Here is a 22,560-nt window from a genome sequence, read left to right as displayed (position 1 = left end):
CTCACGACCCGTGGGAGCCTGTGGGCATCGCGTTCCAGGCGGCGCCCGACCGGCGACGCGGACCTGCAGGGCAGGCGACGCGAGGCGCGGCGAAGGAGCCGGCGGGCGGCAGGCGCCCCGGCCAGGGTCCTCGCGGGTCCTCGGCGGGCCCGGGGGAGGGCCCTCTTTGTGGCTGCAGTTGGCAAGATGGCGCCGGTGGGGGTGGAGAAGAAGGTGCTGCTGGGCCCCAACGGGCCCGCGGTGGCGGCCGCCGGCGACCTGACCAGCGAGGAAGAGGAGGGCCAGAGCCTCTGGTGAGTCCGCGAGACGTCCGGGCTGGGTCTGCCGGGCCGGGGAGGGCGCGGCCTGGCGGGGAGCCGACCGGGCTGGGCCGGACCGTCGGACCGACGGACGGGCCCTCCGGCGCCGGGGAGGTCCAGGCGGGAGCCGGGACTGACCGCTTTGCCGTTGTCCCCGCAGGTCCTCGATCCTGAGCGAGGTGTCCACCCGCGCCAGGTCCAAGCTGCCGTCTGGCAAGAACATCCTGGTGTTCGGTGAGCGCCGGCGGCGGGGCGTTGCCCGGGGAGCCGGGGTGGGGAGGCGGGCGCCCCTCCCACGGGTCCCCGCTGGCCTCTCCTGCCGCCTGCCCGCAGCCTGCCTCGCCCGGGGTCCTGGAGCCCCAGGCTGGACAGCCGGGGCGTGGCCCGGCCCCCCGCCCGCGGCTGGGGGTTGCCGCCTTTGCAGAGCCCGGTGATGCTGGCATGGCTGGCATGGGGAGGCCCGGTGTATTCCTTAGTCTCTTGGCCGCAGCATCAACGGGTTCCTCCAGATGTTCCCGACTCCCGCGCTCGCAACCTCACCTCCGGGTTCACCAGACGTGAGCGGGGAGTGAGGGAGTACGCGAGGAAGTCAGGGGGAGCAGGCGGGGAACAAGGTGACGGGTCGGGCAGATGGTACAGGAGTCGCCCCCCGATTTCCATGCGAAGTTAGTTGAAGGGACTCTGCACGGAACAGCTGGCCTCGGAGACTTCGCTGCCTTATTCCAGCCCTCGCTGCTGGGTTACCGGGGTCAGGGCCCTGAACGTCTCTGGTTTCCGTCTCATCCTGCAAGTGGGGGAGTTGGACAGGGTTCGCTCATAGGGCAAAAACCCACTTGCTGAGTGGGAGCTGTGGGCCGGCACCGGGCAGCACAGAGAGCTGTCAGACAGGACAGGGTCTCTGTGGGGGAGACACAGATGTGTTGGTGATTGAGTGCCCTCTACCAGCGAGGCCTCGGCAGATTCTTGTGGGAGCATCACACTGCTTGGTGCTGTTTTGAAAGAGGGTGATTTGTGATTTTGGGGGGTCAGGTGTTTTGAAGGATAAGTGTCACCATGCAGGGGCGCAGAGGTGACCAGAAGGTGTGGGGGCCCCTGGCTGGTTTGGCTCAGTGGATGGAGCGTCGGCCTGGGAACTGAAAGGTCCAGGTTCGATTCCTTGTCAGGGGCACGTGCCGGGGGTTGTGGGCTCGGTCCCCAGTGGGGGGCTTGCAGGAGGCAGCCGATCAATGGTTCTCTCTCATCGTTGGTGTTTCTATCTCTCTCTCCCTCTCCCTTCCTCTCTGAAATCATTAAAAATGTATTTTTAAAAAAAGTGTGGGGGTTTGGGAGCTTTCGGAAGTTGTTTGTGTGAGATGACTGCCGTGGTGTATTGGGGGTAGATTGTGGAAGGCTGAGGAGCTGATGCTTTTCTCCTGGAGGCCTCTGATTGTCAAGGACCTTTTATTTCACCTCCTTCCCTCCCTTAATCCTGGTGGCAATCCCTTCAAGGAAGGGAGCAGATGGTCTTCTGTAGGTGAGGACCATTGCACTGGATGAGAGAGGACCCTTAGAGATCTTTAAGAAGTAGGGTATCAGGGCCCTAGATCTGGGCTGTAGAAAGGGAATTCTGGCAGCCGAGTAGCAGGTGTCTCACCGTGAGCAGGTACTCGAGTCAGGCTGACAGTACCTGCTGGGTACCACGCGGTCCTGATGGAGGGCCTGAGTGAGGTAGTGGCGTTGGGGATGGGGAAGGAGACCTTTGATCTGTGGAATGCCTTTCAGTTCTCCTGTAGGTTCATATTATTAAATCCCAGGGGTGCCTAGTGATATTCCTTGGTGGTGGTGGTTCTTGATGTTTAAGGTTTGTTTTTTGGAGGGGAGTGGTGGTTAGTTGGCTGGAGGGGGATGAGGAAGTGCTTGATAATTACTGAGATTGTGCTTAAGAGTTTTGCGTAGGTCTGTAATTATTTTCATTAGTTTCCTAGCCATCAGGATGCTTATGAAAGAGATATACTAAAATGAAAAGTGAAGAATAGCTTCCGTTCTTCATCATTGTGACACAGGATCAGACTTTTTTTTTAGTTCAGAGTTCCTGTGTTGTTAATTATATTTGGAAGATTTCTTGCTTTTCTTATGGTAAAAGTTTATTTTGTGAGCAACTAGCTCCACCTTTTACTTTCCGTTTTCCAAATGCATGTCTTATAAATTGTAGATAGGGCCTGGACCTGCTCTAGCCCTTCCCTTGTAAATAAGGACAACTGCAATAGAATTTCATTTTAGATGTTGGGATGTGCCGCCTTTATCACCCCTCCCCACACCAACCACTCTTAAAGCAAAGCCTGCTTTGTTTATGAATGCAGGTGAGAGACCTCAATAGCAGGCTTTGCAGGAAATTCATAGTTCTTCATGTGAATGTCAAGACTCCTCATCCCTGCCTACAGTAAACAGTACACTTTGTCTTATACCCATTATTTATAGGTGAAGATGGTTCTGGGAAAACAACCCTCATGACTAAACTACAAGGAGCTGAGCATGGCAAAAAAGGAAGAGGCCTAGAGTATCTCTACCTCAGCGTCCATGACGAGGACCGCGATGGTGAGTGAAGCGTTGGTCCGTGGTGAGGGTTGCATGCAGGGCTCTGACACCTTGGTTGCAGCTCCTGCAACATGGCTAGGCATTCTCGATTTTCTGTTTAGTTCTGTCAACCAGTGGTCAACGCCAACAGGAATCCCCAATTTGTGGTGTGGTGAAGAAGGAAACTTTAGTGCAAAAAGCTCAATTGTGAAAACAGCACAGCTACAGAACAGCTTAATAGTGTGAACATCTCAGTGAGGGAGCAGCGCCTAGCTTTGAGGAAGCCCCCTTGGGGCAAGGCCTCTCTTTGTCTAGGCAGCTTGGCTCTGCTCCAGTGAAACATCTTCAGTGGGAAACACAGTCTTCTGTCTTCAGTAAAAAGGGAAGTGCACTTCCCAAGGTAGAGGGAAGCTGACTTATAGACAGAAGTCCCTGTCCCTAGACCCTGATTGGTCAGTGAAGATGCTGATGGGGATTTAGTTGTGTAGCTCCTACTGAACTGGGGAAGTTTCAGCCCTGTTGGCTGTTCCAGGGTTCCAGGGACTCCTCTGTAAGGGCTGGCTCAGATGGCAGAAACAGTGCAGAAAGGCAGTCAGTGTAGGAGGCAGGCAGCTTGGTGCAGGCTTCTCCCTGAAGCATGGTTTGCATGAGAGGCCCCGGTTTAGAAATGGCTGCTAGGCCCTGTTTTTTTTTGTGTGTGTTTTTTTAATTTGAGCCCAGTAGCCACTAGGAACCCTTCTTAGTAGGTATATTCTTTCTTGGAGAATAATTCACAGGGAATCGATGAAGTGTATGTCTTTATAGGACTTGACTCACTTTTCTTTTTAGAGTATGTTATTGAAAATGGGGAATAGGGCTGTCAGCTGCTGCTCTGGGTAACCCTCACTTACAAGGAGACACTGAAGGTAGTTCCAGATGTACATAAAGGTAATAAGATGTTTTTAAAAGCTCTGGACTTTTCTATGAGAGAAATGTATGGCAGACTGATCCATTGTTACTCTGCCTGGTTCTAGTGGAGGATCTGAAATGGGTGTGGTTCAGAATGTAATAGTTCAACAAATATTCACAGGAGACTCTTCTGAGTCTCTTTGTGAAGGTGTAAAGATGCTAATTTCCTGTGTTTCTTTCAGTGGAAGGAATAGGAGCTCGTATGTGATAATATTCTCTTTTAAGTCTTCATTTGAGAATGTGGATAGTAATAGTTTCTACCTACAGAGTAGTTGGGTTGATTAATAATGCATGGTAAGCACTCTTATAAGGATTAGGTATCATTTTACCATTTGAAAAAGTATATATTTATATTGATTTCAGTGAGGAAGGGAGAGGAAGAGAGAGAGAGAAACAATGATCGGCTGCCTCCTGCATGTGTCCTTTTGGGGATCAAACCCGAAATGTGGGCATGTACCCTTGGCTGGAATCGAACCTGGGACCTTTCAGTCTGCAGGCCAACACTCTATCCACTGAGCCAAACCAGCTAGGACTCATAATTCTTTCTTGTAAGTATAATTATGAGCTGGATTGGAGTAATGGTTTTTGGTTACCATTACTCAGTTGCCTCCTTTATAAACTTAGGCTTTAGGGTTGGGGCCACGGGGAGATGGTATAGGAGTCACTCCTGTACTGTTACTTATTTTAATGGCTCTAAAATAAATAATTATTGGTGTCTAGGTCTTTTTATTTATAGGAAAGTTATGTAGTTAAGGATGAAATATAGTCATTAAATTACTTTTTTTATACATATATTTTTATTGATTTCAGAGAGGAAGGGAGAGGAAGAGAGAGATAGAAACATCATTGATGAGAGAGAATCGTTGATCGGCTGCCTCCTGTACGCCCCCTACTGGGGATTGAGCCTGTAGCCTGGCCATGTACTCTGACCAAGAATCAAACTGTGACCTCCAGGTTCATAGGTCGATGCTCAACCACTGAACCACACCAGCTGTGCTAAATTACTTTCTTTATGTTTTCCTTTTCTCATTTAAACAGTAAGGATCATGATATAAGGGCGATTATATTTAAGAGGGCAGATCTCACCACCTCTGGCCCTCTATTTCCTTATTGCTAAAATGAAGAAACTGGACTCAGGTCCTTTCCAGTATGATAATTCTTTGATCTCCAAGAGTCATTATTAATAAGAGGCCTCGGGTAAGGATTGCTTGATAAAGCTTGGAGAACTGCGCTGTATTAATGTAACTTACTGGTAATCTTAGAACTCCAGGGACTTTATTCCTCCTCCTCCTCCCCGGTTTCCTTTGCCATGCTGAAAATTCCCTGAAGGATGTGAAAGAAGGTAGAAGGTAGACCTGGTGCTGAGGATTCTTCTTGTGTAAAAAGGACAGAGACATTCAGGTGGCATTTAGGCCAAATGGAATCGGCGTGAGTAGAGCAACTGAGCCAGGCCTAGAGGGTCTCATGTGTCTGAGTCTTTTGCTTCCTGTCTTTGTTGGGTAGCATGGTTATTGTGAAAAGAAATTGGGCATTGGAGCCACACAGAACCGGTTCAGAAACCCATATAGCCACTAGTTGTGACTGACTGAACCACTCTGCACCTGTTTCCTCATTTTTAGAATTGGGTAATACATGTTTTGTAGGTTGACAGGATGAGAGGTGGTATGTATCACGTGTAGCTCAGAGCTTAAGACACAGTGGTATCTATAGTGCCTTTTGAAAAACATGGTGTAGATAGTCGGTGACTCTAAGGCGTCCTGTTTCAAGATGGCACAAGCATATTTCATGCCAACACATCATATTAACCATATTCTTTTTTTTTTTTTTTAAATATATTTTATTGATTTTTTACAGAGAGGAAGGGAGAGAGATAGTTAGAACATCGATGAGAGAGAAACATCGATCAGCTGCCTCCTGCACATCTCCTACTGGGGATGTGCCCACAACCCAGGTACATGCCCTTGACCGGAATCGAACCTGGGACCTTTCAGTCCGCAGGCCGACGCTCTATCCACTAAGCCAAACCGGTTTCGGCCATATTAACCATATTCATTTGCCTTTGAGTTGAAGTACATGTTAACTTTATTTCAGATTCCTTAAAAACTTTTTGGTCTTGGCATTTATGGGATTTTTTCTAGGCCACCTATTTGCAGGTTCCTCTTTGAATCTGTGGTTAGCTATATATCTTTCAGCTGTAGGCTTTTTATTACTATTATGTGATGAGACTAGGTTATAAATATAGTTTGTTCCTGGTTTGTGGTAGGACATGACATGTCAAAGGACTACTGCCTTCAGGGTTGGGGGCATTTGTTTAACTGCACATGGGATGTGTATGATCTGCATGCATATTGGGTGAGTTACGTGTAGTGGGCAGTGGGAAGAGAGACTGAAAAAAGGAACTGTGCCTGGTAAGGGGCAGGCTTTAAAATCTGTAGCCTTTATATACAAAGCAATATTTTTGAAGGAATTCACATAACCCAGTCCAAAACTGCTACCTAAAATGTATTAGAGTTTTGATACACCTGAAAGAAATACAAAATAATATTGAATGTAAACCATAATTGAAAAATAAAATGTATTAGAGTTTTGGAAGTTTAGCTAGATGTAGATACCTTATTATACTGTTGAAATAAAGTCAGGATAATAAGTATTTTTTACAGTATGTTGATTATGCAAAAAAAAGGTAGTTAACAGCAGACACATTTTTAAGATGTATGTTGGAATTTATTGGGAAATAACGTTTAATGACATTGTATTTTGATTGTAGGAGTTCTTCCTCGATGCATTTTTTTTTCCCTCGCGCTTTTGAAAATTTTTTTTTTCCTTAAACACGATGACTAAACTTTTTTTAAGATATATTATCAATTTGGAGGATTATCTTTATAATTTGGTCATCCAGTTGTGATTTTGGAAATATGTTTCATTAAATGTCAGCACATGCACATTGTGTGAATGTTTTTAACTTTTTATTAATGGAAAACAAAAATTATCTATCTATATATAATCATATATATGTGTGTGTGTGTGTGTGTGTGTGTGTGTGTGTGTGTGTGTGTATATATATATATATATATATATATATATATATATGGCTAATATATGAAGTGTCCCCTCAGGAGTTCGACCAGGAGACCTGGAGTTTGATTGCTCATTATGACATGCGCTGACCGGAGTGGCATGGTACATGGCAGGGTTCTGAGGGAGCGAGGGAAGGAGGAGGCAGGGAACCACATGGTGGTAGCACGTGGGTGGTGAAGGAAGGGGGAGGCGGGGAACCTGATTGGCCCTGATTGCTGGCCAGGCCTAGGCACCCTAACCCTGCAAGAATTTTGTGCACTGGACCTCTAGTATAAAATATAGAGAGAGACTAGTATGGACCCCAGTTTACTTATCATTTGTCTTCAATAGTTACCAGTTCTTGATGAATTTTATTTTAACTACTAGAGGCCTGGGGCACAGATTGTGCAGTGGTGGGTTCCCTCGGCCTAACCTGCAGGGATCAGGCTGAAACCCTCTCTCTGACATCCCCCGAGGGGTCCCAGGTTGCATGGGGCGGTTCTCAGGTGACACCCCCCGGAATCAAGCTCCCTCTTCTCTGGTTCCACATGTGTCGCCCGAGGACAACAGCTGCCAAGTCACTGCACCTCAGCAGCCCCTGCGTTAAGTGTCTGCCCCCTGGTGGTCATTGTGCGTCATAGCTACCGGCCAGATGGTCGCTTAGGTTTCTACCTTGAATAATAAAAGCATAAAATGCTAATTAGACCAGACAGTTGAACAACCTTCCAGACGAAGCTGTGGCTGCGAGGGTCAAGCCCCTTGCATGAATTTCATGCATTGGGCCTCTAGTATATATAGATTATTCTCACCCTTTTCTTTCTTCACTTCAAATTGGATTATTATGAACCAAATTTCAGGCGTGTCATTACATCTGCAAATACTTCCATATGTATGTCTAAAAGATAAGGATTTTAGCCCTAGCTGGTTTGGCTCAGTGGATAAAGCGTTGGCCTGCGGACCAAAGGGTCCCAGGTTCGATTTCATTCATGGTACATACTGTGGTTACAGGCTCCTCCCTGGCCCAAGCCCTGGTCAGGGCACATGCAGGAGGCAACTAATCGATGTATTTCTCTCACATCGATATTTTTCTCTTTCTTTCCCTCTCTCTTCTACTCTCTCTAAGAATCAATGGAAAAATATCCTCGGATGAGGATTAAAAATGTAAAAAAAAAAAAAAAGGATTTTTAAAAATGACCATATTGTTGTATCAAAAATAATTGTAATTCTTTAAATCATCAGGTATCCAGTGATTCACATCTCAAAATATATAAGTAATGATTTTATCTTAGCATTTAAATACAAAGGTGTCCTGTCTCTTTGGCACCCTTTGTAATATGTGAACCTACTGCTTAGTGTGACTGACACACAAAAAAGTGTGTTTAACCACAGGCTCAGCAGCTTAGCTTGCTCCCTCACAGATTGCTGATGTTTTAAGGAGAATAGGTTATTTAGACTATGGAACAATTGACCAGTAGCCTTTATTTATTAGTATCTTTTAATTCTTATTGAAAGCTAAGGTGTGGAATCTTTTTATAACGTGGACACAGTAAGTTAGAGTAGTTTAAAAAGTTTAAAGTTTAGACAGGTCCCTAGGCATCTTGACCAAGAGTTGCTGTCCACTGAGCACTTGGGCCTTTTCTGGTTAAGCATCTCTTTGTGTTCTGTGTGGAATTTTGTGACTGTCACCTTCCAGTTGTTTTCTGGTGTGGCTCTTCTTTCGGCTGTGCTGGTGGTCATTATCAGGTAGTAACTTAGCTTCACTTCCTTTCTTAGATCACACACGCTGTAACGTGTGGATTCTGGATGGAGACCTATACCACAAAGGCCTGCTGAAGTTTGCAGTTTCTGCTGAATCCTTGCCGGAGACCCTGGTCATTTTTGTTGCAGACATGTCTAGGCCTTGGGCTGTGATGGAATCTCTGCAGAAATGGGCTAGTGTTTTACGTGAGCACATAGATAAAATGAAAATTCCACCAGAAGAAATGAGGGAGCTGGAACGGAAGTGTAAGTAAAATAAGGTTTTCTTAATGGGAAAATTCAGTAGTCTCTTTGGGTGGTTCCAACCACCTTTCTTTTGACAATGTCGAGAGGCTGCAAAGCTTCCCTTGCAGAGTGTTTGTGTTTTGTTTGCACCACTACAGTCGCTCCTGTAAAATCAGTCAAAAAGTAGTCAAAGCAGCCCTGGCCGGCACGGTTCAGTGGTTAGAGCGTCGGCCCATGCACCAGAGGGTCACAGGTTCGATTCCAGACAAGGGCCTGTACCTGGCTTGTGGGTTCATTCCCCGCTCCCAGTTGGGTGTGTGCGGGAGGCAACCAACTGATGTGTCTCTCTCACATCAATATTTGTCTCTCTCCCCTCTTCCCCCCCTTCCACTCTCTAAAAATTAGTGGAAAAAATATCCTCAGTTGAGGTTTAAAAAAAGTATTTAAAGCAGTTTTTATATCAAGTGTCACAGTTGAAGAATATTAATGAACCAATATTTTGTATTATCTTCATTGGTTTTCTTGTAAAATAAGGCTTTCCCTCCCCCACCCCCACCCCCCAAAATGTGATCAGTTTTGTGCATCTTTTTATATTTCTATTACTCTCTGCCTGCGTCAGTGGTATGGGGACTTACTGTGATCCCTGCAGCTTGAGTCCTTTGCCTGGGATTCCATTGAGGCCCGATGGACCCTCTTATTGGCAGGCTCAAAGGAAGCCCACAAGACACATCTTTCACTCCTACCTTAGTTCATTTTGGGATCCAGCAAATATGATTTTAGTTCATATAAATAGGAAGGATGTTTTTTGTCATTAAAACGAAAGGCTATTTTAAAACTAAGGATATCCCAGTCCTTTTGAGAACAAAGAACTTTCAAATTAAAGGAAGTTTTTTTTTTCTCTCTTTAATGTGGTTCAGAAGCTTGTTTTTCTTTTCCCTTGCTTCTGTGCAGTTACATCAGCTTCTGTCCACTTGCCAGGAAAATGGGAGGGGCAGGGGCAAGGACTGGAGCTGTGGTGGCTGCGGCGGCAGCAGCAGTCTTGGCCAAGGCAGGCTTGGCTCAGCTTGGCTTATTTCCACAGGATGACATCATTCCCTTTAGTGAATTAATGAGGGCTTCTGGGGCATGGCACACGGGATCTTCACACTTCCTGGCAGAAGGGTTCAGAATGTTGGTGTGCTTTTCAAATGGTATTTCTGGCTATGTGTCTTCCTATGATAACTTCCCAACTTGCTCCTGTCCCACATTAGCTTAAATAAGGAGTTTTGCATCTAATCTTTGGTTTGCTGTGTTTTTGTGTGCTGCAGTGATTGGTATGCAGCTCAGCTCATCTGTCTCCAGCCACTGACCTTTCTAGATAAAGCCTCTTTTCCCCCTGAAATAGAGATCCTAAAGACAACTTAACTTCTCAGAATAATTCTGAGGCTGAAAAGCAGTTTTTCTTTCACTGCATGTTTAGCATTGTGCCTAGATGAGTGGGTTAATGCACTAACGAATTCAGTTTCCGAACCTGTTTTCTTAGAGTTATATGTAACTTTGTAGATTTGTTAAAACAGAAAAAAAAAAAAATAGAGATCGAGCCAAGGATATTGTTCCTTCCAGACAGGGAAAGTGTCCTTCTTGTGTCAGGTCTGGTCTAGGTGTTGGGGGTGCATACAGCAGACTAGATGCCTGTTCCTTAGGAGCTTGTGTTCCCATGACAGTGACACACTACATTTTGTGTTCTTAGTCGATGATGTCTGTCACTTAGGATTCAGCTGCATGTGACACAAAACCAGAGTAACAGTGGCTTAAACAAGACTGAGGTTTATTTCTCTCTCATGTAAATGAAATCCAGAGGTAGGCAGGTCAAGCCTGGAAAGCAGCTCTAAGAAGACAGGTCAAGGACCCTGGTTCCTTTTGGCTTTTTGCTTTGTCGTCTCGAGGGTGTGGTTCTCTTCCTCTTGACAGCTAGAGCTCTAACCCTCACGTCCCTGTTCCAGACAGCAGGATGGAGGAAGAGGAAAGAAGGGCTGAAGGACTCGTGCCTGTAGTCTATGTGGCCATGTGATCTAAGTATCAGGGTTTGATTCATTTATAAGGAAGAAGAAGAGAGAGGACACTGGAAGGCAACAAGTAATTGCTGGAACCAGTCCCTGCCTCATGACTCTGGTCAATCTTCTGAGGACCTCTCTTGTATTCACCACCCCTCCTCTGCATGGTGAAGGAGTATCTTTGTTACTGCTGGTTTTGGGTTACATTTTAATAAAGCAGTTGTCTATCCTTTTGCTCAGAGGACTCAACGCTTTCCAGATTAATGGGACTTTAGGTGTTATAATTGAATGAGCGAAGGGTTGCTACCCAACCTAGTTTCCAATCCAGCACCAGTCTTCTGCCTGCTGAGTTTGGAAAGCTGTTCCATGGCCAGCCACTGTCTTGCAGAATTAGGTTCTCCATTGGTCCTGAATCTGTGGCCGCAGTTTGGCTGCAGGACCCACCTGAGCGAGGGGACAGAGCCGCCAGAAGATTGTGCTTGTGTGTAGATTAGTCTTTCCTGCTTTATGCCTGGGGGTTCCCTTGCTTATCAAGTAGAGCAGAGGTGGGGAACTTTCTGCCAAGGGCTATTTGGATTTTTTTTCTTAAATATATTTTTTATTGATTTCAGAGAGCAAGGGAGAAGGGGAGAGAGAAACATCAATGATGAGAGAGAATCATTGATCGGCTGCCTCCTGCACACATGCACAGGGGATTGAGCCCGCAACCTGGGCATGTGCCCTGATGCGGAATTGAACTGGTGGCCTCTTGGTTCATGGGTCGATGCTCAACTGCTGAGCTTCACCGGCCAGGCCAGGGGAATGTTTTTGCTGTTCTGAAGTTATAATGCTCAAACTGAATTGGCATTTTGTATCATCATCCCCAAATCCCTAATATTGCAGTAGGGTGCAATTAGGAAATTTGTCACAATTCTCTTTGTTTTGTGCTTGTTCCTACCTTTTTTCAGTGTTCTAAAGCTGGCATGTATCTCTGTGTGTGTAATTTTCTTTTCCTTTTTCACCTATAGTTGTGAAAGATTTTCAAGACTATATTGAACCAGAAGAAGGTTGTCAAGGTTCCCCACAGAGAAGAGGGCCTCTGACCTCGGGTCCTGATGAAGAAAATGTTGCCCTGCCTCTTGGTGACAATGTGCTGACTCATAATCTGGGGATCCCAGTGTTGGTGGTGTGCACAAAGGTGTGTGCCAGGGAGCTGCAAACTTGACTCAATTTGGCCAGTGAACAGTCACCATCTGAAAGAAACTGGGAAGCTTTAATTAGGTGTCTTCCCAAGGGAGAGTTGGGCTAATTCAGGATTCATTAAGGTACATTGAATATGCCAGCATAGAAAATGTCATTTAAACATTGTTGCTGGAAACATGACATAACTCAGTTTGCTCATAGTCTGGGTTGATCTCTCCATGAAGCACTGTCAATTTATTGAGTGATTCAAACTTAGAACTAAAAACAGTTTTCATAAGGCTGTGTAAACCAGTTCATCTAGCCCAAACTAATGTTGAAAAATATATATGGAAGAGCAGAATTCTTTTGGGCTTTGGTCTGTAAAGTCTGTTGGACTTGATATGATTTTCAGAAAGGAACATAAGCCTATGAAAAGAAGGAAGGGAACTTGAAATTTCAGTTTCTTTTATCCTGCAGAATGATGAAGTGGGAATAGAAATTAAGTTCAGTTATAGAGTAACAAAGTTGTGTCTCTTACAAAATAAAAAGGAATGGCTTTAAAACATTTTGAGTTTCAAAAGTACTTCATTCCCAGTCAGAGCCACTGTGTTGCCCAACTATAGGGAGTACCTTTTGCGTCGGGTTCTGCGAGAACGGAGCCCTGTGGAATGTGCAGTGCCCAACCATGCCCAGTAGGCCTGTTTCTTGATGTGACCTTGTTTGATTCTTGGAACCTTAGTGAGGTGATCAGGGTTCTTATATTCCCACTTTACAGATATGGAAACTGAGGTCCAGGATAAGAGAAAAAATATTCAGTTGCTTTTTTTCTTTAAAGAATTTTTATATATGTTTTTATTGATTTTAGAGAGGGGGGGAGGAAGAGGGAGAGATAGAAACATCGATTGGCTGCCTCCTGCACACGCCCTTCTGGAGATCGAACTGGTGACCTCTTGATGCATGGATCAATGCTCAACTCCTGAACCACACCGGCTGGGCTGTCCAATTGCCTTTCACTCTTGTCTGTCTAATTAATGCTTGGACTTTTGCCTGTGGCTTTCTTTGGAGCTGTGATACTTTACTCTTGAAGAAGACACTCATTTTTCTTTCTGTCTTCCCTGCAGTGCGATGCCGTGAGTGTCCTGGAGAAGGAGCATGATTACAGGGACGAGCACTTCGACTTTATCCAGTCACATCTACGGAGGTTCTGCCTCCAGTGTATCCTTGGGGTGCTGCTTTGGGGCCCGGGGGCATCTTCAAGGAGATAAGTACTTCCTGAATCCAGAAAGATCCTGCCAGGGAGATAATGTATACATCTTTTTACTAGTTTTGTATATTACTATGTTAGAATTTGAGATTTAAGAATTTTTGCCTATATTTGATCACTTTTATTTTTAATGCTGTATATTTGATAGGCTTTTATATTTAAGAAGGAAGCTGATGTTTGATTTTATTACCAAGATACTTTTATCATATCTTGGAAAGCTTTTTAAACTTTGCTTCTTTTGCAGAAAGGTTTAATTACCCAACACTATTGTTTTAGATGCTACAAGTGTTTTGTGCTGTCCATGAGAAAGATGCTGTGTCAGTAGTTCCTTGAGTCCAGTATCTATCCAATAGCAGTTGGTGCCATAGATCTACTCCCTAGGGTGGGAGTGAGGGATACGTTCCTATCACTTCCTTTGGACCCTTTAGCTTGTCCAGCTCAGTAGTGGTTATCAGTACATGTAGGTACCCATCTCATAAATGTGCTTAATGATAAACTTAATCACATGTGAGCATCTGCGTGGGAAAGAATCTGTACCTTGGATATCCTGAGGGTGTTTTCCTGGGCTAGTTTCAGAGCTATTAACTCGACTGCTAAGAAGCAATCTTAATGGGTCAGAAAACAAGTTTACATGTTAAAAAAGGAACTGCATGGCCCACTAGCAACATACTCTTTACTTTTGACCTGGTTTGTCTGCTGTTATTATCCTTTCAGTTTTTTAAAATTTCAACGCTTTTCTATTGATTATATATTAATCAAAAACTGGTCAACCTATGGGTAGTATTGTGAGGATTGTGCTTGTGTGTGTTTGCTTCTGTTTCCTGTAGTAAATTGATTTTCCTTAAGCAGATTGCTTAGATGGAGCTGCCTTGATTTACACATCAGTGAAGGAAGAAAAAAACCTTGACTTGTTGTATAAGTACATCGTTCATAAAACGTATGGTTTCCACTTTACCACGCCTGCCTTAGTTGTGGAAAAGGATGCAGTTTTTATGTGAGTTCTTTGTAGGTGATGCTTTCAAATTCTTCACTGTACATTTGCTCTTTACTTTTTATCTTTCCAAGTAAGGTGCCTTCTGTCTTACACAGCCAGCTTTTTGCGGCCTTGGGGCAAGGTGCTTGGGCTGGACCTCACAGGTGATAGGTACACCCACATTTCCCTCTCCGCTCCTTCCCAGATTACTTGCCGTTCTGCCTCCAGTCTGAGAGAAGTGGGTAGCATGAGGTCACGGGTGCTGCCTTCCGTCCTTGAGAGCAAGTTGCCAAAACTGAATCCAGCCATTTTTGCCACTTATTGTCTACTCTGGTAAAATACTAGCCGAGGGAGGGAGTTGAAGTAGAGGGAATTGGCGCTTTGGGGATCCTGAATGTTCTCTGTCGAAGCATCTGGTTTCTCTCTGGTCATCAGCAGGCATCCCTGTCAGCACGGGCTTCGGCTGTACTGCCTGCTTAGTGTGTTTCCAGCATTTCACATTTTGGGAGCCCCTGGGCAGGGGTTTGGGTACCTGTTTGCTCGAGTTGGTGTCTTTCACTCACTGGAGAATGATAATGCTGTGGATGCATAAATAAATGTTGAAGCTGTGGTCTCTGAGAGGACTTACGCCATAGATCGATGTTTTTAGTCTTAGATATTCTCTTGACTTAAAAAAGAATTACAGGATATTCAGCAAATACTGAGCACTTTGTAGGTACCTGGGATCTATGCTGAGTACACAGAAATGAATGAGAGGTGGTCCCTGCACATGGCACTATAAAGACACACACACACAGCCAAGGAGAGGTAGGGGAGTAGCGGGATAGTGGAGACAGTGCAGCAGGGAAGGCAGAGAGAGTGATGCTAGAAGGATGAGTGGTGTGGGCCAGGCAGGCCAGAAAGAATGGAGGAGCAGGAGGGACAGTCTATGAGAAGACTGAAGGTGTGAAAGCCAAGAGCTCGGGACTGAATGGATTGCCTCCTAAACATTCAGGGAGAACCTCACTTGGGCTGTTTGTAGACAGCAAACCTAGAGGCTTGGACTGATATTAGAGAGTTGTCTAAAGCAGCCAGTGGCACAAGTGCAGGGCAGTATGTATTTGGAGTCAGCCAGTGCCCAGACCACATGTGACCCCAGGGAGCAGGAGGAGCAGGGAGACTGGCTGGGTTTGGGGCTGGTTTGGAGTGGAGAAGTATCTTGTAGCTTCTGAAGGCTGCATGGGTCATGGCGGTATCTTGATCACGCCTTGCCCCTTTGCACTTTGGGTCCTCTAGGTAGTTGCCTTTTGGGGAGCTGATGATGTCAGCAGAGCGATTTGGGGGCAGACCCCTGCCTAAGCACTTTCTTGGTTTTAGAGCTGTGGAGCAGGAATTGAATGGAGAATGAGAGGCCTGTGAGACCAATCAGTCACCATCTTTTAGAACTTCTAAGGTTCAAATGTAGGACATTTTAAACTTGCTCCTTTAGGAAAGTCTGTTGGCTATGGCTTAACCTAATGGATCCTGGGTACCATCTTGCCCTGTGGTGTCAAGCTGGGCAGCATCCATGTAAGACTCTTTGTGTCCCTTTGGTTTGAGCCCAGGATAGTGCAGGTCGTGGTTCTCCTCTTGGCTCCATGGTAGATTTTCCCAAACTAGTAAAATGTATGAACCAATCCATAAGAAACTTGTCAGAAAGAAGAGTTCTCAGAGAAACAGCTCACAGGAGAGGTGCCTGCATGGCAAAGAGAAACAGTCCCATCCTGAGCTGTGGCCTCTCTGCTGGTCTCAGCATTCTCTCCTCTTAGAACAGGGCTCCATTGTGTCCTTGCTCTTCTGGATGGAGGTGTGGGAAGGCTCTGAACACTTGCTGTGGGTCAGCATGTGTAATCAGTAAGATCCCAGCAGGGCCTACAGTGTTGATCTGATGAGTTATACCTGCAGTAAATTTTGGCTTGTCTACTGAAAGTTGCAAGCCAACCCAGCAACTGGAGACGAGATTTTGTGGGAAAGGAGCTCATCCAGGAGTCCTGTCTAACCCAGAGTGTGCTCTGTACACTATAGGGCAGTCCTAGGAAAAACAAGTCAATCCCTTTTTTTTGCCTTTAGACCTGCTGGTTGGGACAATGAAAAGAAAATAGCCATTTTACATGAAAATTTCACAACTGTGAAGCCAGAAGATGCATATGAAGACTTTATCATGAAACCTCCTGTGAGAAAGGTACCCATATCAATCACTAAGGGTTACAGGTATTTTTTTAATAGGAAAAGAAACCTATAAAGAATCAGGTTTTACACATTAACCGATCCAGGGGGTAGTAATCCAAGGGCTTTAGAAGAAAAAATCTTTAGATGAAGTGTGGTATTACGCAGGTGGATTCGGGTGGGGCATGAGTGATGCAGTGGGGTTGACGTTTCCCCTTAGGTCCTGACAGTACCTCCACCACTTCTGAACTACTTAGTTGATCCCTTGCTCCTAGGAGGTGTTAGAACCTACCAGACTTTTACAGAGTCACTTGGCCACATGCCACGGCTGGTCTCAGAAAGTCTCAGCAGTGATACTGCCCATACCCATGTGGAGACCCTAGCCCAAGATTCTCCTTTCAGCATGAATTTTGATAGTTCAGATGTTCTTTACCTCTGACCACAAATGAGTGTGTCTCGTCCCTTCACAGCTGGTCCATGACAAAGAGTTGGCAGCAGAGGATGAGCAGGTGTTCCTAATGAAGCAGCAGGTAAGACCAGTGAGGCCAGAGCAGAGGCCTTCTCATGAGTGAAATGCCAGTTCCCCTGGGCAAGGTCACCGTCATCAGAGAGCTTCAAAAGGAGTTGCGAGCAGGCCTGTTTCCTTCCATTTCTAGAATTGGTGCAGAGTAGGGGTTAGACCACCTGCCTCAGGGAATCCCTGCCTGCCTTGCAGATTCTACAGTGATGGGCTTAGTTATCTTTTTTTTTTTTAAATATATTTTATTGATTTTTCACAGAGAGGAAGGGAGAGGGATAGAGAGTTAGAAACATCGATCAGCTGCCTCCTGCACACCCCCTCCTGGGGATGTGCCTGCAACTAAGGTACATGCCCTTGACCGGAATCGAACCTGGTACCCCTCAGTCCGCAAGCCAACACTCTATCCACCGAGCCAAACCGGCTAGGGCAGTTATCTTTTTAAGTACTTTTTTTGACTGGAAATGTAGGTTTTCTAGCATAATACTTCCCATGTTGGGCAAGTGCCCTGAACTCACTTTCATTATTTCACATAGCCCTCTACATCCTTGGGAATAAAGGCAGGTGAGCTGATACACCCATTTTGTAGGTGAGAAAAGTAACTTCCCCAAGCTGACCAGTGAGGCCAGAGCAGAGGCCTTCAGGATGCAAACTCAGTCTCACCTGTTTCACTTGGGCTGTTAGACATGCCACCAGTCTGCTGTTAGACATGACATGTCTGGTGGAGCAGGCAGGTCAGCAGGGGGTGTTAACAGTTCTTTTGCCAACTGTTCCTCCCTTCTGTGCTCTCCTTGCTTCCTTAGCTTTAAAACTGGTTACTTGGAATATATTTTTTCACCAAATACCAAACTACTCAATTGAAATTTTTTGCATTTAGTGTTAAACCCATGACTTGGTTGTTGTTAATGGCGCCCTCTAGTGGAATACTTGGAAGTGTTTCTCCAGACCTTCAGTGCACTTGGCAGGCCTTGGTTAATGGCCAGTATGTCCCTCTCTTTGCAGTCACTCCTTGCCAAGCAGCCAGCCACGCCCACGAGAGCTTCCGTGAGTACCTTAAACAGAGGGTCAAGGCCCAGTGTCTTGGGTGTCTTCAAGTCTTACACCATTATTTGTAAGAGCGTGTGTGGGCTTTTGTATTTTCAAAGGGAATTTGGTCCCCCGAAGGCCTAGGGCCAGGAACATAGTAGGAACTCAGAAAATATCTGAAGAAGGAATACTCTTCTGGGATTTGAGTGAACAGGCTTTGTTATCTTGATACCTCTTCTCTCAGGAGAAACAGGTCTAGAAAGGGACTGAGCTGGGAGCAAACGCCCTGTCCTATCATCCTTCTCCCTAGACTGGAAATACCCTGTAGACTGATGGTTTCATTTTTGGAGTATGTATTTTCTGTTATTTTTATGCCTATGTGTGACTTGGGTTGGTTTTGGACTTAGGAATCCCCTGCACGAGGACCCTCTGGCTCTCCAAGAACTCAGGGCCGGGGAGGGCCAGCCAGCGTGCCTAGTGCCTCCCCAGGCACGTCAGTAAAGAAGCCGGATCCAAACATCAAAAGTATGTATCCTGTGTCTGGAGAGAGGCTTAGTCCTACGCCTCAGCTCTGTGGGGACTGCGTGGCTGGGTTTGGAAGGTAGAGACTCATGGGCTGTTTTCTTCCCCAAGAAGGGCTGCTTTCCACCTCCCCTCTCTCAAGGGGAGGGGCTTGTGGTTGGCAGCGGCCAAGGCCTGTGTTTTTGTTGGGATCGGTGGCCCTTGCACCTGACTTTGTGTAAGATCTCGGTTAGGCAGTGCAGATTCCTTTGGAGAGGTATACAGTATAAGAAGTCACATTAAAATGTGTCTTTTAAGTCCTTAGTTTTGTTTCTTATTATGTTTATTTGATTACCATTTATGAATTGTGGGACTTTTCCCCCTTCACTTCTCCTGTGAAACTCTATTACTTATTAGTTGAAATAGTTCTTTTCCCACTGACTTAGTAATTAATACCCAAAGATGTTGGGTGCAATAAGACCTCAAAACAAAATTTTATTATTGCATATTTGATGGCTGACTTCTATTCTGGATAAGAGCTTTTCACAGCAGCTTTGGACTGTTACGGGATTATAAAACTTTGAAAAACACTGTCTTGTGGACTTGTGGACAGGGAGATGATGTAAAGCACAGGTTATCTATTGTGCCTCCAAACTGGTGGGAAATCTAAACAGGATTCCACTTATTAATCATGCTGACTTGTATGATTGCTCAGAATCCTAGGAAGACAGTAGCCACTACTGGATCATTCCAAGCTGAAAACTAGGTTGTATTTGTTTAATTGAGTTGTCCAGTTTGTGTGATGCTTTTTTTTCTTAATGTTTCCTTAGATAATGCAGCAAGTGAAGGGGTGTTGGCTAGCTTCTTCAACAGTCTGTTGAGTAAAAAAACAGGCTCTCCTGGAAGTCCTGGTGCTGGTGGGGTGCAGAGCACAGCCAAGAAGTCAGGTACTGAAGGACCCTTGGAGACTTACGAGCCTTCTGGTTGAGGGGTGTTGGAGGTGGGAGCTGGACAGGAGAGTGATTTCACCTGACCTGCAGACCGAATCAACCTGACCTGCAAACAGCCAAGCAAAGGAAGCACTTCTCTGCTTTATACTGACTATACTTACAGTAGGATTACCTTATTACTGAGCAGGTTTCCTGGGCACATTTATGGTGGGATTAGTGTACATTTAGGTTCTCAGGAACTGACTGTTGGGTGAGTTGAGGTAGGTCCTAACCTATACATGTCCCCTGGTGTAGAAGCTCTGTCCATTGGAGTCATGGTCTAGAGCAGCGGTTCTCAACCTGTGGGTCGCGACCCCTTTGGCAATCGAACGACCCTTTCACAGGGGTCGCCTAAGATCATCCTGCATATCAGATATTTACATTACGATTCATAACAGTAGAAACATTACAGTTATGAAGTAGCAACGAAAATAATTTTATGGTTGGGTCACAACATGAGGAACTGTATTTAAAGGGCCAGAAGGTTGAGAACCACTGGTCTAGAGTGTACCATTGGCATTTTATTTATTTAATTTCTTGTGATGCTTTACACGGATTTTTGTTTACTGCCCCCCAGTCTTACCATGTGCTGGAGCTGTGAACACACTGTCTCACTGGAGGGTTGTAATTTTTTCCTGCTTAGGAACCTCACCCCCTTCCATCTGTCCTTTATGTCTTTAGAGCAAGTCTATATCTTAGAAGTCTCTGAAACAAATAACCAAGTTCCTTGGGAATTACACATTTTCCCTGGAAGCTTGAGGCCATTTTAAAAGTTCTTGGCTCTTAATTTTCCATTGGCTGTAAGATATGTTAATACAGTGTTTTCCCTAATGGGTGTTTTCGTATCAAAGGATGCCATCAGGGAATCACTCCATCCTCAGGTCAGCCTGGGCCTTCAGGGGCTCCTGACTTCTTATGGACTCAGAATCTGGTCTGGTGGCCCAGGCTATGAGCAGGTATCCCCTCATAGGAAATAGGAATTATTTGGTTGGGGGAACACAGACCTGTGACATTTCGAATAAAGAAGGACTGAATTTAGGTCTGCCTCATAATCATTGTGATGAAAAAGGCTTTTTTCAATAACCCATCATTGCTTTTTTTTTTTTTTTTTTTTTAAAGGACAAAAGACTGTGTTGACAAATGTTCAGGAAGAACTGGATAGGATGACTCGAAAACCAGACTCCATGGTAACAAACTCTTCAACAGAAAATGAAGCCTGATCCTCCTTAAAAGTGCATATGTAAAATGACCAAATAACTATATATATTGATCTGCTAAGACCAGGATTTTTCTGATACGGCACATGCTATCAGTTTTTGGGGGCAGGGGAGATGAACTTAAAAAAAAAAACTTCATTGGCTTGTCCGAGTGTGAATTGCACATTTAGGAAGGTTATGTGTCAGATCCCTTTGTTAAGGATAACCTTGGACTCGCAGGCATGTTGCTCTCTTGTGGGAAGCAAGTGCAGCTGGGGCTTCATGTGGAGGGGAAGGTAGATGAAAAGAGAGAGAGCCCTCTTTCTTTCAGGGCGGAGCAAATGAGACCGGGAAATCATTGATCAGATGGTTAGTCTGACCAGGTGCGTGCTAGCAAATTCACTTGTTCTTGGGAAGCAGATTAAGTAGCAGAAAGTCCAGGAAACAAAAATGGCTTAAAGGAGGAATGAGAGAAGTGATGGTGGGGGAGCTGAACGTTGAAGGAGGTGAAGGAAGGAGGAGATGAGCAGTGTTAGTAAATACTGTGTGTTCGGTAGAAGTTGAATAATCATTTTTAAGACTTAATATCAGAAGCATTTCCAAACTAAACACTAAGCAAAATGGGAATTAGACTTGTTCTGAATGCATCTTTAATTTATGAAAGATGTGTTAAGTGTGGGTGTGCCTGAGTCAGGTGGAGCTGACACAGGGATGGGGAAGATGGCAGCCTCCCGGGACTCACGTGCTTGGCCGAGGCCATGTTCTCATGGGAGGTGCTGGGCTCCATGCATGTGCACTGTGGGGCAGACAGTCACTGGGATGTGTTTAAAGTCGGCAGTTACAAAATTAGTTTACTTTAAATAGTGTTTTTTTAATAACTCCTGCTCTGTTTTTTAAATTTCAAAAACCTTTTCTTTTTTTTTACTACCACAGGCTGGCCTACAAGTAGAGAATGGGTGACCAGCCTCTCATTTTACTATAATGCAAAGTACTACAGAAAGTTTGAGGGAGGTTTTTAATGTAATTGCACACTGATTAATTGGCTTGCACCAATCCCTGCCTTACTGTCTGTGGAAGCCATCATGTGCAAAAGGGTTTTGTCCTAGCTCCCTGGTCGGATCAGTGCTATGAGATGGACAAACAAATGAATGTTTTATATTGAAAATGAAAATGATATACTTCTTGTTTTGTGTTTTTCATAAAATGAAGCTTTTCTTTTTTTTTTTCTTCTTATGGAAATAAGAGTTTCAGGTGTCTCCATTTAGGGCAAATTCATGCACATTATCATGTCACAACACCATTCTGGAAATGACTTCTGTGGATTTGAAATGGCACTTTTAATTTTATACATGATACAGAGCTTTTAAATGCAAACACTACCATTAATTTAATGTCTAAAACATTTGTTGTCAAACCAAGGGAAAAACCACAGTTCATATATGTGGAGTTTACTTTTTTTATATGAATGTTTATTGTATTGTGTCTGAGCATAACTTCCCTAATGTTATTACTTTTACGTACAAGATTTGACTGACCACTAACATAGTACTGGGCATAACTTAATATCCTATGTTATAGAACAAGACTCTCAAACTGTCTTGAATTGCTTTTTTGTAAAGGTCTGAACACTGTTAAGGAGAAAGCTGAGTATTTACTTGCCTTTCTGACAAACATAAAACATGTTTCTTGTGCCAGTTTTATTGTTGAAAATATACTTTTTCACCCTTTTTAAATTCAGGGTTTTTTTTTTAATGTATTGTGGTTTCCAATTACCAAATTGTCCAGGTAATGACAGTAAACTGACTGTGGAGTGATAGTTGTGGGGTAGTGACCACTAGATGCCCAACAGCTGTGACCACACTAGTGGTGGGGTCAC

At 44.8% G+C, this 22,560-nt stretch overlaps 1 protein-coding gene across 4 annotated transcripts; it reads left to right on the top strand.

Moving 5' to 3' along the window:
• The first annotated feature begins 57 nt into the window (after positions 1 to 57).
• On the top strand, positions 58 to 22,417 carry DYNC1LI2 (dynein cytoplasmic 1 light intermediate chain 2). 4 transcript variants are annotated; one of them, XM_081107494.1, is made up of 13 exons: positions 58 to 293; positions 460 to 533; positions 2,757 to 2,873; positions 8,631 to 8,861; positions 11,881 to 12,050; positions 13,156 to 13,249; positions 14,157 to 14,292; positions 16,360 to 16,471; positions 16,926 to 16,985; positions 17,975 to 18,016; positions 18,406 to 18,523; positions 19,330 to 19,446; positions 20,608 to 22,417. In XM_081107494.1, the coding sequence occupies exons 1-13, from the start codon at positions 187 to 189 to the stop codon at positions 20,706 to 20,708; spliced, it is 1,479 nt and encodes a 492-aa protein (XP_080963620.1). In that variant the 5' UTR covers positions 58 to 186; the 3' UTR covers positions 20,709 to 22,417. The 4 variants fall into 4 exon arrangements, with proteins under 4 accessions (XP_080963620.1, XP_080963622.1, XP_080963621.1 ...); XM_081107496.1 differs by lacking the exon at positions 8,631 to 8,861; XM_081107495.1 differs by lacking the exon at positions 17,975 to 18,016.
• The last annotated feature ends 143 nt before the right edge of the window (positions 22,418 to 22,560 follow it).

Source organism: Myotis nattereri (assembly GCF_964212035.1).
Source record: "Myotis nattereri genome assembly, chromosome: 15".
In the NCBI taxonomy this organism is placed as follows: Eukaryota; Metazoa; Chordata; class Mammalia; order Chiroptera; family Vespertilionidae; genus Myotis; species Myotis nattereri.
This window is presented reverse-complemented; position numbering and strand designations above follow the sequence as displayed.

Bases quoted from the DNA above. Each gene is read 5' to 3' on its own strand.
- DYNC1LI2 (XM_081107494.1), top strand. From the start codon at position 187: ATGGCGCCGGTGGGGGTGGAGAAGAAGGTGCTGCTGGGCCCCAACGGG. The intron at 16,472-16,925 runs GTACCCATATCA...GTCCCTTCACAG, and splicing joins TGAAACCTCCTGTGAGAAAG to CTGGTCCATGACAAAGAGTT. The intron at 18,017-18,405 runs GTGAGTACCTTA...TTTTGGACTTAG, and splicing joins CCACGCCCACGAGAGCTTCC to GAATCCCCTGCACGAGGACC.